The following is a 16,370-nucleotide window of genomic DNA, read 5'->3' as shown; positions in this document are numbered from 1 at the left end:
TTGAACCGTCGCTGCGGAAAAACGTATTTAACCCAACAGCCGGGTTATTAAGGATTATTACTAGAAATTACCCAACATTTTAGGAAAGTAACCCAACTTTTTTTTTTACTGTGTAACACATTGGCTATGTTTACTGTATCACGCTTTTATGCATTTATTTGATACAATTACAGTAAAACAGTAAAATCTTTTGAACGGTACTGTACGTCTACTTAAATAAATTATATATAAAATATAAATAAATAGTATTAAAAAAAATATCATAATTGAAGTGAGTTTTATATTTAACAGGTACTAAAACAAAATGTTGGGGACATGAAAATATGCAGCAATAATATGATTGAACTTTTCATCTATTCAAGTTTCTACGTCATCCGGTTAAGTTTCTCACGCAGTTGTACGTTGAATGAAACTGCGCATTATTATTTTTTTCCGAAGAGCTCGGAATTTTATGACCCAGTATTCTCCAAACCCAACTACGCAAGTTTTTCAACTTAGACTCACTGATGTGATCGTCGACAGCGGAGGAAACTCGCCAGCTGTACGGAGAGGCTTAAAGAGACATCAGCGAAGAGGGAGAAAAAATGATAATGGCTTCAAGGAATGAGCATTAAAACCGACAAAATGGGAATAGTTGTCGACTTTTAATACAGAGATATAGGTAAAAGTGTCTACTCTGTTGACAAACATTCCTCCTTGAACGATTTATGGAATATCACGTTACCGTGTACGTAATTTAGACCTATTTCGACTGTTCGGGATTAAGGAGTTGCCCGGTTAATGGTTGGCAACAATATCTATGTGCTTGTCAACAAATATTGCTTTGACGTATGTATAATGTTGATGTAGATAATAACAAGCTGTCTTTTACTTTCCATAAACCCGCTGGTGTTGTTGAATTAGTAACTCTCGTTAGCTCGCTGAAGCGCAGGCCACAGATCGTTAGCTTGTTTGGGCTAGTTAGCACGCTAGCCGTGTGTTCACTCATTTCTGTTGCTTAGTTGGCAACTCAGTAGCTAACTGACAACACTGGTTCGAGGATTCACACGAACGTCTCTTCATTTCTTCTTCACATTCGTGTCATGTAGTCTTACAAAGGGAACAGAATGTACCAAAATGTTTGGAGTTTTATCTTAGTAACGTTAACCCAAGTTTCTTTCTCATACTTTGGTGGCGAGCTGCATGAGGCTAGCAGGCACATTTGGACAGTTTTTTTCAGCAGGTTATTCCTTTAGACATCTACATATTTGAGACTGTGGCGTTATTTTATTTCTCTAGCGTAATAAGTATGGGTCATTCATAAGACATGCTGCTGAATCCAGAGAGAGAGCCAGTGTAACTGTTACAGGCCTGATTCATCACATTTGTTGGCATTGTAAAACAGTTTTGTTGTCGATGAATATAGATCAGGCCTGATCCGATAATAGACGGTGGATTAAAGTCTTAGCTGGACGGTTAACTTAATAAGTTTTAAAACATTTAATCATCGTTTCTAATACAGGTATCTTATTCTTGGATGTGGAATGAATGCTTTAAATAGACAGGCAGAAAGAAAAAACAAGTGTTCCTGTATTTTTACGTTGATATCACGTCTAATATTTGCTCATCCTAACAAAATTGTTTGATGTAACATTTCAAAAGTTTCATTGATAATTTGCGATATTACGATTACGATATAGCATTTAAGTGGATCCACTGTGAATGGATGATAAGGAACATTTTGTTGGAAAGTAATTTAGATGTTTTATGTTGCCTTAAGCTTTGAATATGTACTTGCCATCATTCATATCTATCTATCTATCTATCGTTCCATCTGTTGCTCTATCTGTCGTTTTATCATTCTATCACAGTGTAACCAATTAGTACCCTTAGTTTTGTTGCCTTATGACAAAATGTCTCTTGTAATGATGAGGAACTCAGTGAAAGATTCATCTTTCATCATTAATCAAGTTTCCTGGGCATGAACTCTTCCATTCGTTTTTTTAGGAGCCATTCTCTGTTGTTAAAAAAAACAGCCCATGGATGGCATCATCTATAACATCTGGTGAGGTGCCTCCCTGCTCTCAAAACGTAACCAAGACACTCGGTCCAAGATGACCCCAGCTCGTCTTCACACGACCTCAGGCCTCATCTCGAGCTCCTCAGGGATTCATTTTTAGAGCTGGAAGTCAGAAACGCTAGATAACATTTCCTGTAGGGAGATGGTCTCTGGTTTCGTGTCCCTTAAACCTTCAGAATCTAAATTGTGTGTTTCATAGAGACGGTGATAGTGCAATGCTGGCTTTTTCTTGTAATTCGTTATGTTAAAAGCTCCCTTGATAGTCACTAGAATGGAATGACGTGAGGGTGAGTAAATAATGACAGCATTGTAATTTTTGGGTGGACTGTTCTTTAAAAAGAGCGGTACAGTGTCTCTTCCTCACCACCATTGTAGAACAGGTGCCAAGAGAGTGCGGTTCTCTAAGTGTACTTTTAAGCAGTCTATTTAGCATTAATTGTGCCTTTTCTCTGCCCCAGATATTCTAAGGTGAGCCGCTGATGTGCCGCCTGTTTCCTCTAAACGCAAACTCTGGTATGCTCTGCATTCGCACTTGGACACAAGGAATGCCTAACCCTTTTCTTCAAAACCACCTGGAGGGGGTGCAGAGGATGGAAACCGATGCCAGACAGCGCCTCACTTTCACCAGCTAGGGTCGTGCGCATGTGTCCATCTCCTGAGGAACGTGCTCCTCTGCGGTTGGATTTAAGGAAGATTTCTGTATGATGTCTTCGTCCTGAATTGTATCACCCTTGGATTGTCAGCTATATATACCCCCCACCTCCACCCGGTCTATAAAAACAGTTCATGTCTAGTTTCATCTACATGTGTAGAGCCGTATTGTGGATAAGCTATTCCCTTCACCCTCTTTCTCACTGAATTCCTCTCCTCCATCCCATTCCCCGTACCCCTGTTGCGAGTTGTTTTGGTGGCTCTGTGATTTTATGGCAGCGGAGTAATCGTGGAGAGGCCGGGGTATCACAAGCTTATGGATTTTGATAAGAGAGGAGGAGGAAAAGGTGAGGCGGAGGAAGGAAAGAGAATGTCTAAGACTGGTGGGAGCAGGACAGGGCATGGGGGTGGCCGAGGCTCCGGGAGCAACACCGGGGTGCTTATGGTTGGCCCTAACTTCCGAGTGGGTAAAAAGATCGGCTGCGGAAACTTCGGCGAGCTTCGACTCGGGAAGAATCTTTACACTAATGAATATGTGGCCATTAAACTGGTAAGTGCCTCACAAAAAACAGTCAATATTGTGTTGAAATTTGGAATTAATGCTAAACCCTGAACTTCCACTGCTGCCTTTAGTGTGTGTGTGTGTGTGTGTTTGTGTGTGTGTGTGTGTGTGTGTGCGTGCGTGCGTGCGTGCGTGCTGTTAAAAACTTCCAAAAAGAAAAACACAGTTGTTTATAACCCTTAACAAACCACATTAGATTAATATGCAGTGCCTGTTCTCCTTTGTTCACCCAGTTCCTTCTGGAAAAAAATACCTTTTTACACACACTCATTACCATGTAATAACTTGTACTAGAGACAACAGTCATACAGCTTTTACTGGAACTAAATGAACAAAAGAACAGACACTGGAGTCTTGTACAAATACTTTTCATTATACAACAGATGTATCTGCATACAAATATGCAGAATGTCACAGGTGTTTTTTTTTTCACAAAACAATTCTTTTCTTGCAGTAACCTGTGGTGGGGAATGTACTCTGTTATTTAACAAAAGATTGACTCTTCAAGATGCATATTTCTCTGCCATTGTCACTTATTTTACAAGTGCGTGAACTTGCAAATAAGCATATTCATGTAAAAACATGAAGTGCTAAACAGGAATCCTTTGAGATGTGTTGGCGGGTTCAGTGTGGTAAAACATACTTTTATGCTGCAAGATGTATTTCTCCCAACTAATTAAAACATTTCGGATCATTCATTTTTTGGAAAAATTAATGATTTTATTCAGTAAGAAAGGACAAATTAAATTGAACAAAGGTGACCAAGGGTTTTTTAAATAAATGCACAACTGATTTCAACGTAGTTAATAAGAAATGATTCTTGAGCAGAAAATCAGTATATTAGAATGATTTCTGAAAGATCATGTGACACTGAAGACCCGAGTAATGATGCTGAAAATTCAGCTTTGCCTTCACAGGAATAAATTATATTTTAAAATGTATTTAGAAATTTAAAAGTTATTCTCAGTTTTTACTGTATTTTTGATCAAATAAATGCAGCAATTGTGAGCATTAGATCCTTCTTTCTAATCTTTCAGACCCCAATTTTATGATTGGTCAGTCACAGTGTGGAAATGGTGCCTGGCCTTCTCATTTAGAAGGACGTTCATATTTTTTTGGTTTGTTTCTATGCAAGCAATGCATAAACAATTTAAAAATTGCTTAGTTATGTATAGGTCTGTTGAAACACGCAGCTTTATGGAGATACTACAACATCAATTTCAGGTTTTCCTTTTGCTGTGACATGAAAGGTTGATACATACATGTGCCTTGTGGTACTGATTCTGTTAAACTAGAAAAATATCCTCTCTGAAGAAGCTACATAAAGGCTGTTTTATACAATTACTGGTACTAAATAAAGGGGTCTTGATGTTGCTCCTGATATGACCAATTATCAGTGTTGTTATTTAGTGCTGGAAATACATGTTAAAAGAGTAACACTGTTGCACTTCTCACTTTCCACTGCTGGGTATTTAATACATCCTGTGGCCTTTATGCAATCTGTTTTTATTTATTTATATATATATATATATATATATATATATATATATATATATATATATATATATATATATATATATTGTCTCTTTCATTCTGGCTCCTGCTTAGCAGCACACATGCTCAGAGCTGCTGATGCCACAGATGACTCAATCGTTGATCCTGCACTTAACCGAACGTACACATTCTATCACTTACATTATTTATGTAAAAACTAAATGGACCACCCTTAGTGATGACTACAATGCAGAGCAATATCCTAATGATAGAAGTCAGTCATGTAATTAGTAGTTTTGGCAACTTCCTTTAAATGGTTAAGGTACATTTACCATTGTTCTGCAAATTGTCATGGTCGAAATTGAGTAATTTAAATATTGCATATTGACCTTTTTTGCCTGTGAAATTTATTGATTGCTATGGTGATTCTAGTGATCCACTGCAATACGTAACCCAAAACACCCATAATAAGGACCACGTCAGTTATCTGACTATGGTTTACAGCTTTCATGCAAACCTGAAACCAATGTTTAAAACTGGCTTTTTACTTTTACTTAACATAAACGTCAAAACTTATGTTTTTGTTTTTTAATTTTACTCTTTTATAGGAACCAATCAAATCCAGAGCACCCCAACTCCACCTCGAGTACAGGTTTTACAAACAGTTGGGCAACTCGGGTAAGTAACAAGCTGTATTTCTATCCATTTTCCTTTTTACTTTAAATCTTACTGTTTAGCACACATATTCAGACCAGTTTTTTGTTGTAGAGCTTATGCTGTCCACATCCTATTTACAACCGTGAGTTTCTTTTAGCTCATCCTGTCCACATCCTCTTTTCAGCACAGAGGACGAATTTAATCAGCACAGGCTGTGGTTCCTGTGCATCGATTGCTCTACTTGCTGTGTCTTTTTTACACAACGTTTGATAAGACTTGCGGGAGAGAAAAAGGTTAACTTGTATTCAAAGATATGACAGGTTAACATATAGCTTATTTCAATTATATGATTTATTCAGAATGTGTTCATCACTAAAAGAATGTCATTATGTGTTTTGTCAGATCAGATAAAGCCTATGGTTGCTGGTTGAAGCGTTGCGTCTCTTACTACTGTTGATCTCTGTTCCCAGCATTAAAGGGATAGTTGCCCATGGGATAGTAGTTGGGATAGTAGCCCATGATTTATTCACCCTGAAGGCATCCTAGGTGTACAGGTCAAACTCAAAAAATTAGAATATCGTGCAAAAGTTTGTGTATTTCAGTAATTCATTTATTTATTAATTTCATGTAATATTCTAATTTTCCGAGATTTTGAATATGGGGTTTTCATAAGCTGTGAGCCATAATTATCAAAAGTATAACTTTTGCACGGTATTCAAATTTTTCGAGTTTCACCTGTATATGACATTATTCTTTCAGACTAATACAATCGAAGTTATATTAAAAAATGTCCTGGCTCTTCCAAGCTTTATAATGGGAATGAATGGATTTTTGTTTTTGGAAGTCCATCAAAGCGCATCCATCCCTGATAAAAGTACTCGAAACGGCTCAGGGGGGGGGGTTAATAAAGGCCTTCTGAAGTGAAGCAATGCGTTTGTGTAAGAAAAATATCCATATTTAAAACTTAATCGATTAAAATAACTAGCGTTCGGCAGACGGCCGTACGCAAGTTGACTTATGCCAAAAGAGTAACACTTGACAATGTATGATGTAGTAGGATGTATGAGTAGCATAAGCTTTAACGCCTCTCGTGGTTCAAACAAACAGGGCTGAGCAACTGCGTTCGTCATTACGTTGTGCGACTCAAGGGTTAGTCTTTCGCCATTTGCTGTTTTCATTTTTGGGTGAACTATCAGTTTAAGGCCTCAGACCCTTTTTATTCTGCTATGCGTTTTTCATGAGGAGAGCTTTAGAAAAACATGACACTGTGCTGAAGTTTCATTGTGAATCTAATTTTTGTGTGTGTTCGTCATTACTCGGGGACAGGGTTTTCTATTTGTGCTGATACAGTGTGACCAGGCCAGATTAAGGCTTGGTAATACAAAATAAAAATAAAATTATCTTGATATTTTCCAGCCTTTTAAAAAATATTTGATTCATATCTGTTTATAGCAATAGCAACTTTATTTATATAGCACAATTAAAACAACACAAGTTGACCAATGTGCTTTACAATGTGTCACAGATATTTTTTTTTGGTGACTGATGAAAAGCTATTGGAAACGGATGTTTTTTTAGTTGTCCTTTAAAATCCTGTAGAGTAGCAGCGTCTTTAATATGTTTAGGCAAACTGTTCCAAAGTTTAGGCACTGCTACAGCAAAAGCGTAATCTCCTTTTTTACTCGGATGTGTTCCAGGAATTTTGAGTAACTTCTGATCTGAATTATGAATTTGGTCCAAATAATTAAGAATTAGGCTTAAAGAGGTGTTTTTTTTGGGAGCCATTGTTGTAAACTAGATAGAATTTAGAAAAATAAAAAATTAAGCTTTTTTTTTTTACTAAAACAATTTAATGGCTGAAAACATTCACATGGAGACTTCATGTGAATATTATTGAGTGATGATAAATTATTTGTTCCACTTATTTATTGAAATGGACAATTTGAAAGAACTGATTAGCTTGAATGAATCAAACTTCTCAACTATGTCAGTGTTTCTGCTCCTGAGGTTTAAATTATAGGTGGTATTGAAATATCTTGTTTAAACATTGTCATACTGTAGTCGTGACACAAAAAAGTGTGCAGGAAACTAGTGTAGCAGTGTGGTCTTTTTAGGGTGTGTTGTGTTCACACTTGGCATGTTTGGCTCGATTAAAATGAACCCTGGTGCGATTGCTCTGTTAGTGCGGTTCAAAGCTGTAACCGCTGCCATCCAAAATCTGGTGCGCACCAAAACAAGCAGGCCGAGACCGGTGAAAAGATGTCTCGGTCTGCTTCTGAACAAACTCTGGTGCGGTTCGAATAATATATGAACGCAACACGGACCAAAGACGTGTAGACAAAACAAAAACAGGAAGACGAGACTCTAAAAAGGACAGAATGCTCAAGCATGTTTTTTCTCGTCATAGTGGCGATGTTGCCCATCACAGTTTGGTACAGGCATCAGAATTTCGTCTCCTCACAGCAGATCTTCATTTGTGTGTGTGACGGAGGTTTTCCTGACGCTGTTTTGACTCCTTTACACATTTTATAAGCCCTTAACGAATTCTCAGCTGGTCAAAATACTATCATATGCAGGCTACGCACATAAACGAGCGCATTTAGCCCAGCACACTACATTGTTTTGGATATTCATAAGTTCTGTCTCAAAATAGGCAGTACGTTATAAAAGCAGACCAATCAGGTTGTGAATGTATCCCTATGCCTTAAGGTTCGGTATCTTTAGGTTCGTTGACAATCAAAATCAAACACTATTAAAATCAAACGCGTATAAAAAGAATTGTGATATTCTTCATGTTCCAGTTAAACACATCGCCTAATAGATTTGAGAGTCCGTACCTTTTATCTGTTGCCCCATAAATGCCTATTATACACAAAAATGTAGTGTACCTCAATATGAAGCACTACTAAGTGCCGAACACCACATAACAAAATATTATTGTTCCCTGTCTTTAGGTAATCTTATTAATTCTTACCATTAAAATTAAAGCTGCTAAATTGCCAGTTTGTATTTATATTACTGAACTGAATTTTTCTAACTGCATATATATATGTGTGTGTGTGTTCAGAGGGTGTCCCTCAGGTGTACTACTTTGGGCCTTGTGGGAAATACAATGCCATGGTGCTGGAGCTGCTGGGCCCCAGTCTGGAGGACCTGTTTGACCTTTGCGACAGAACCTTTTCCCTAAAGACCGTCCTCATGATCGCAATTCAGCTGGTCTGTGTAATCGTTTACTCATGAGAGAGAAAGAAAGATGTTTAAACTAATAGATTTATTTTTTTAACACGACTTCTATCTCTATTACAGATCACACGGATGGAATATGTGCACACAAGAAGTCTGATCTACAGGGATGTAAAGCCTGAGAACTTCTTGGTGGGCCGGCCGGGGACCAAGAGGCAACATACAATCCACATCATCGACTTTGGGCTTGCCAAAGAATACATTGATCCTGAGACCAAAAAACACATCCCTTACAGGGAGCATAAGAGCTTAACTGGGACAGCTCGCTACATGAGCATCAACACACACCTGGGGAAGGGTAAGACCCGCAGACACGGGAAAGATTCACTCTGTCAGGGCTTAGGAAGGGTTATTAGAATTTCATGGGGGATAAAGACTAAAGTATGTCTTAAAACCTAGCTTAGCTGTTAGTGACACAAATCTGCTTGCTCAACCACAAAACTTAGATTTGTTTTGATTCTTATGCTAAATGCATAAAAAAATATAGTTGCTCAGTGAATTAAGACTCTTTGTCTGACTTAAGACAGGTTCCAGTGTACCTAGCTGTTTCATAATTTTTCATGTCTTTTTCTTGTAGAGCAAAGCAGACGGGACGATTTGGAGGCGCTGGGTCATATGTTTATGTACTTTCTACGGGGTAGTCTGCCCTGGCAAGGCTTAAAGGTATTGTAGTAGGTGGAGTGAAAAATGTTGATTTTAAGAGTTTGTTTCAAAAACTAAGATCGTGTGTTTGGAAGTTTTATTCTGTTACATTTATTTAAATATTTAAAGCACATATTATGGTATATATGAGAGATTAAAGCATTTTATCAGTTCTGTGCTGTTTTGTACTAATAAGAAGTACAAATCTATGGTAAGAATTTCCCCTCTGTTCAGTTCTCTCTTTTAACAGTATTTTGATGGTATCCTTCTGGTCGGAGAGTCTTATCTCACTCAGCTAATGTCTGACAAAATGACAGGCACCACTATCTGTCACTATCATGAAAAGTCAGCAGAATAACCAATAACTATACAGCCTTGATAAGCTGACCTATTTAGAAGACCCAAAAAAATATCGCAATGTGTTTGGTTACATCTTTATCTGGTTTTATAGTCTAAAGGGGAAAAATACTGAAATCTATGTGACCTTCCTTTTAAATGTCACATGCTAATCATAATTTAGCCTAGTACATGGTTCTCACTGTCATGGAAAATATGGAAATATCAGGAGAGAAAAAAACAACTCTTTTCATATTAATTTCAAACTTTATACAAGTACATTTTTCTGAGAGACTTAGCCCTCAAAAATTTTCCTTTGTACATTTTTTTTAATTCTTTTTTCAATCATGGATGACAGGAGAGGTCATGGAAATTCATTGGTTAAATTACTATAATGGTTGCACTGTATTTTATGGTATGTGCACTTGCAGTGTACTTACCCAAGAAAGTACCGAATAATATAAAATAACTACATGGGTTAAGGTTAGGTTTAGAGTTAGGTTCAGGGTTAGTACCTAATTAATACCAAGTTATGATAAGTATGCAGTATGTATATGCGGACTGTAAAATAAATTTCTAATACTATTAGTATAAAAGATGGCAATATATTGAACAAATGTCTTTATGGAATTCCCAAAATGTTCTAATATTTGTTCTGTCCCATTTTATTCATTAAGGCTGACACACTTAAGGAGCGCTATCAGAAAATTGGAGATACCAAAAGGGCAACTCCTATAGAAGTGCTCTGTGAGAGTTTCCCTGGTAAGCGAATTCTTTTCAAATGGCCACATATCTCGTGCATTCTTACCTCCGGTGCATTGTCTTAACTTTAACTTCATCTCACAGAAGAAATGGCCACCTACCTGCGCTACGTGCGGAGACTGGATTTCTTTGAAAAACCGGATTATGACTACTTGAGAAAGCTCTTTACAGACCTCTTTGACAGAAATGGCTATGTCTTTGACTATGAATATGACTGGGTCGGTAAGCCACTGGTAAGTCTGTTTGGATGTCGTGCCATAAACCGCTTGTATATGATGCAAGTACATGGATGTTGAGTTCCTATACATGTCTACGCAGCCGACTCCAATAGGACCCATGCCTAGTGATACACCTCTGCAAACCAGCAGCAGAGACAAAGCACAACCACAGACCAAAAACCAGGTGAGATACACCCTCATGCTGTTGACAGTGATGTAAAATACATGTTTGTGTAATAATACACATCCGTTTTCCTTTTTTTCTTTCTTTTGAAATGTTATAGTGTATGATCAAAGACCTATTATAAATGATTTAGCTTCATTGTTTGGAATCCCACTTTAAAATTAAAAAAGTTCAAATTGACAAATAAATATCCATATTTAAAATGTATTTATTATGAGTTTATTATTAATTTATTTTGCTAACAACTATTAATATATTTTTAATAATAATAATTTCTATTAATAATCATGTGTAAACTACGCTTTTTTCATTTAGTGGTTTGGTTTTAAAAATTAAATTTTAAATTTGCATTAAATGTTTTTTTTATTAATTATTTTGTTACATTTAGCTATTTTTAAACATTAGCAATTTTAAACATATTTGACAATTTGAAGAAATAAATTCCACTTACTATTGATTTCTTCATTTTCTAAAGTGATGTTTATTATATTTGAATATTGCACTTTTAATTTTAGTGGTAATTCCTTGTTCATGTAAAAGAGGAAGAATGAGACAAGAGTACCATTAAAGTACTAGTTTCCTTTTTTTTTCTTTTTTTTTCTTTGGTTATATGTGGTAAAACATTGCTTAATGCAGTGTAGTTTTTGAAATGTTATCTCAGTGTTTCATGACTCTTTATCCAATGTCAGCAGTATGGGGTAAATGTTTGTTTTCGCTCATCAACCGACCCTAGACAGCTTCCTGCAGACAGAGTAGACTTTTTTTCTAGACTGAAGATCTGTCATTTCCTCAAACGCTGAATGCAATTTTTTTAGTTGGTGGTATCTCACTGTCTTGGTCACAGTCCCTTTAAATCTCCGTTACATTATACGTTTTTATATGAGCTGTTTGTGAAAGATAAGAGCTTAGCTTTCCTCTCCATCGCTGCATGTCACATGCTCTTGTTTTTTCACTCACACTTTTATTTCCACCTCTATCCTGTTAGCTAGAGCAGTCTGCTTGTGCATGGAAGGCGTTCCTCTTTAAACTCGTTCTGTTCTTTTTTTCTTTACACCCTCACCTCCTTCAAAAACATCTCTTATGCCCTTTGCCACCCTCCCACCCCCTTTCCCCCATTGCTGTCATGCCAGTCTCCAGAACCTAAAGGAAGTGAGTCCCAGCCCACTCCCGTGACCAACAGGGAGCTCCTAGGGTCGCACCTCACGGCCGATAGGCTGGGGGGCTCTGTCCAGGTACTGGGTGTTTGCGCAGTACTGCATGCTGTTGGTGTCGATCTTCCTTTCTCTGTTCTCTAGTCTTTCTGTTTCTTTTAGTCCTGTCACTTGAGACGCCTCTGTCCATCTTCCAGCTGTAGACACTTGAATGGTCTCCTCTCTCCTCCGCCCTTGTCTAACACACATCACTTATCTAGTGACACACGCACCTAGTGACCTCAGTGTGAAAATACTGCTTATATTGTGTATAAGTAGTTAAGCAAGACAAATGGCTGTTTGCTTGTGTACATAGTTATCCAGGGTGTAACTCTTCTTTTATAATATGTTAGTGTAATAAGAATTCCAAAAACTCATTTTCCGCTTATTTCCATTATCTGAACAAGCACGGTTCTTTCATTTTACATCCCCCCCCCCCCCCCCCCCCTCCCCCTTCCTTTCTGTTTAACTGTCCTGGTTGGTGCTAAGCAACCTGATTTTGAACGGTTAATTATTAAAAATGGGTTACATAGCCCCAATCTGAGTTATATGGACTGTTAAATATGCAGGGCCAGTTAGACAAAATAAATCCCAGTGTGTACTCTGGTTTTTCTGTTATTACTCATCTTTGCCAGTCCATATTTAAAACACATTGCCTGCTACCTTAAATTAATCTTCAGGTTATGAGCTCGACCAATGGAGAAGTGAATACAGACGATCCTACGGCGGGACACTCTAACGCTCCCATAACTGCCCCTGCTGAGGTGGAGGTGGCCGATGATACAAAGTAAGGACAATTTAAAGACTCTCAAGTTGGCCAGTTGTTTTTAAAAGTACATGTTTGCATAATACACATCCTTAGGGTTCCCACGTGTCCTGGAAAACCTGGAAAATACACATCCTTAGGGTTCCCACGTGTCCTGGAAAACCTGGAAAATTGTTGACTAATTTTCCAGTCCTGTAAAATGTCAATTTGAAATGTCCTGGAAAATCTAATTGTTGTCCTGGAAAATGATATTGAAAAAAATGTTCTTGATGAAGAGTTTATCACTCCCTGAAAGTTAACGTTAGAAGCAGTGCTATGTGCAGGGACGCTGAGTTTTGACGTGAGAGAAGTATTTTGAATGATGATGTTTAGTCCCATATTGGCCCTTGCTGCAGTTAGCTAATGTTATTAACTACTCTAATGTTTGAGGCGAATGTCAACTGTTAAGCAGCAGCTACCTAACCTTATTACCATTAATTCTTAACTTGCCAACAAATTTTATATGTTATAATAATAAGCCAGGGGTTGGCACAGCAACCTACAGCAGAGACACAACCTGTTTTTAGTTCTGATTGTTGTCAAAAGTACTTTGATACCATGCAGATAATGAAATTTAGAAAATGTAATGATACCAGCTGATTACGGCTGACGGGCGACTATCATGCGCATTTGTGTGAGCGCTCTGTAAATAGAATCCTTCAATGCTCTTTACAATGTGTTTTGACAGCATTGAGCGTTGTAGCCGTTGTTGAGCAAATGAACGCAATGACCAACAAGAGGTGTTTAAGAAATCAGTCAGAACGCGCTCAATAGGGCTCGTGATTATAGAGGGAGCACTCTTTATTTGCCATCTGTACATAACCCATTCACAGTTTGAATGAAAGTTTTATTTTTAAAGCTGCTAAGCATACACTGCAAAGTTTCAGGAGGGACAACAATTTAAATGCAGGATTAAGTCCAATATTGTGTTGATTGACAGTAATAACCATATCAACAAATGAGACAAAAAAGTCTGATATGTCAAAATGGATGTGTGTAAATGCAGACTAACAGACCGGCCACTTGTTCTGTAAAACAAGTATGTAATGTATGTGTAATGTGTTTATTTGTTGTTCATTTTATTACTTTTCACCTAACCCATTTAAAACGATGTTTACTTAATTAAATATTTGAAGGCTACATGCTTATGCTTTAATGTGTTATTTACTTAATTATTATTAGCATTAATAATTCATTGACTTTGTTTAATATTTAAAGTCCCCCTGTTGTCAATAATTTTATCCTTTAAAACTCACCAAAATTACATATTTAAACATTTTCTCCTGTGAAAATAAATGTTCCATGCCTTAAAATAGCTTGAATGTAACTGAATTGCTTCATTTAGTATTTGCAGAACCATGAATATGCTAATTAGCCCTGCTTCAACTCACTCACATCAGCTTAGACTACCTGATCTACTCGATGGCTACACGATGGCAAGGAAATACTGCTTTAATTCAGCTATATATGTTTGAGAAACTGATTCCCTAGTGGAAGAACGATTTAAACAGCCTCATCTACAAGTTGATGTATCAGAATGCTTCTTATGGTATTGCTCTCTACAACGTCGGACAACGGTAATTTGATTAACCTTTGGCCTGTCTACGTTATCAAACAGCTAATAATGTGCTGCAAATGTTACACAAACCATGTTCCCGTTCGCCATCTCAGAGTCAGACAGCTGCCCTCATGAAAAATCGGGTAGATTTAGCTTGCTGATTTTCAATCAACATAAAAATATACCAGGATAACCTAGCTTCTCTTGAGACTCCTCTGCTTCAGAGAATAGTTAATGATATGCTAAAGCCCGCCCCCCTCGTTGCCGGGATTGGTTACAAGGTAGTCTGTGACTCTTTGGCTAACTGCGGTTTTAGGGAGAAAATACTCAGCAATGGTGTTGACTTAGGAATTTGCACATGCTTTGACATATTAAAAACACAACATAGACATATAAACATTAAGTATAATGTTAGACCTATAAACATGTAACACATTTGCTTTGAACTCTGCCTAACAAAAACCTCGACTAGACTGTAACAAGTTTGAGAATGAAGGGAGGAGATTGCAAAACTGTCTTTAACTCTATCGCTCATTTCAGGTGCTGTTGTTTTTTCAAGAGGAGGAAGAGGAAAGCGCTCCAGCGACACAAGTGAGGAGAAACATCTTTGAAACGTTAAGTCACTGGTGCGTTTAAAGAAAAAAAAAGCAAAGGACTTGGAGCTGAAACATGCAGCTCCATCCCTTTCTGTCTCTGCTCCACATCAGAACAGAAACTCACTGCCTCACTTTTGGCATCCGCTCAGAGGACACACCTCAGCACTCTGGGCTCTGATACTCTTTGTAAGGAAATGATTCAGTGGAACAAATAAATATATTTGTACAATGTGGGAAACCAGAAGAGACTAGTGGTCAGAAGTAAGATGATATATGTTATGTTACTTAAACCAGATGGACTGTTTAAACTTGTATTTTAGATGACATGCAAAACCATTATTTGAGAACTAAAAGACAACCAGACACACAGAAGACATCCGTTCACTTTGAAACACTGGCTGGATGAGTGAGTGATGTGCTCCATGATGTTTTTTTTTTTGTTTTGTTTTTATGGAATCAAAATAAGTGGGGAAAGACTGCTGACTGATATATGGAGAAACGTACATGGGAATCAGAAAAACCCATGTAAATTCTGTCTTTCCTTTTTGTTTTTGTAATTTAAAAAGTTGTTTTGAAGATCTGCTCTCCCTGAGTTGAACAGTTTTACCCATGTTGTAGAATGTGTGAAAATTTTTTAACCGCTCTTAGTGTTTCTTTATTTTCTCTTCATTGTTTTTTTACTTACTCTTTTTTTCCTGTCGATGTGGATGATGATGTTGTAGCACAGTGGCTGGTCTCAGGTACTGTGGGAGATGGAGAGAAATACATGGGATCTCTCCTCTGTGAATTGCACTTTTGAGGGAAAAAAGCAAACCGTTTGGCATTTCTGGCATTGACATTTACAGGAAGCAACAGAAATAAAGGCAGACGTGGGATCATTTTATACAGCAGGCTGGTCTCTCCCAAAGGGACAAAAGTGATGCTCTCAGTCAAAATTGTGCTTTTATTGTTTTTCGCATTAGATTAAGTTACCTGGGAATCATAGTTTGTGCCTTTCCAAGTAAAACATTTAACACTAATGTGTCCCTCTACGATTCCTATCCAGACGGGGTGTCCATGGCCCTCTCAGAGTGTTTGTTCTCTACGGTGCGCTCCATGCCAGTCTAATGGAGTCCGTTGGCATTTCTCACTATTGTAAAGTGTATCATAGCAAAGCTCCATTAAGACTTGAGTCTGTGGGTTTATACGCAGTAACAGAGGTTGCCAATCAGAGTGAGGATGTGTATTGATTTACATACCTATTAAATGTTGCTTTTCTTCTATGCCTCATAAGATGGTATATGTTGTGTCTGTGCACAATCACTGCATTGAGTTTATGGTTGTGGTTAATCCTTGCGGTTATTTCAATGGTAGTCAACATCACGTTATGAAACGCAGCCAGTTGCAGTTAGTCACCAGGTTGTGGTGCCATAG

At 37.6% G+C, this 16,370-nt stretch overlaps 1 protein-coding gene across 8 annotated transcripts; it reads left to right on the top strand.

The window, feature by feature from the left end:
* Positions 1–496: 496 nt before the first annotated feature.
* csnk1g2a (casein kinase 1, gamma 2a) lies at positions 497–16,226 on the top strand. 8 transcript variants are annotated; one of them, XM_077225911.1, is made up of 12 exons: positions 497–661; positions 2,518–3,260; positions 5,375–5,444; positions 8,491–8,639; positions 8,730–8,964; positions 9,244–9,329; positions 10,322–10,406; positions 10,494–10,639; positions 10,725–10,808; positions 11,939–12,040; positions 12,679–12,785; positions 14,902–16,226. In XM_077225911.1, exons 2-12 carry the CDS (start codon positions 3,027–3,029, stop codon positions 14,954–14,956), a joined length of 1,353 nt encoding a protein of 450 aa, XP_077082026.1. In that variant the 5' UTR covers positions 497–661; positions 2,518–3,026; the 3' UTR covers positions 14,957–16,226. The 8 variants fall into 8 exon arrangements, with proteins under 8 accessions (XP_077082026.1, XP_077082063.1, XP_077082055.1 ...); XM_077225892.1 differs by having other exon boundaries at positions 506–661; positions 10,491–10,639; XM_077225918.1 differs by having other exon boundaries at positions 549–727.
* The last annotated feature ends 144 nt before the right edge of the window (positions 16,227–16,370 follow it).

The sequence above is a fragment of the Siphateles boraxobius genome, unplaced genomic scaffold (genome assembly GCF_051911475.1).
Source record: "Siphateles boraxobius isolate OS27281-9 unplaced genomic scaffold, OSU_SipBor_1 1, whole genome shotgun sequence".
Taxonomy (NCBI): Eukaryota; Metazoa; Chordata; class Actinopteri; order Cypriniformes; family Leuciscidae; genus Siphateles; species Siphateles boraxobius.
The sequence above is the reverse complement of the archived record's forward strand: the minus strand, read 5'-3'. Positions and strand labels throughout refer to the sequence as shown.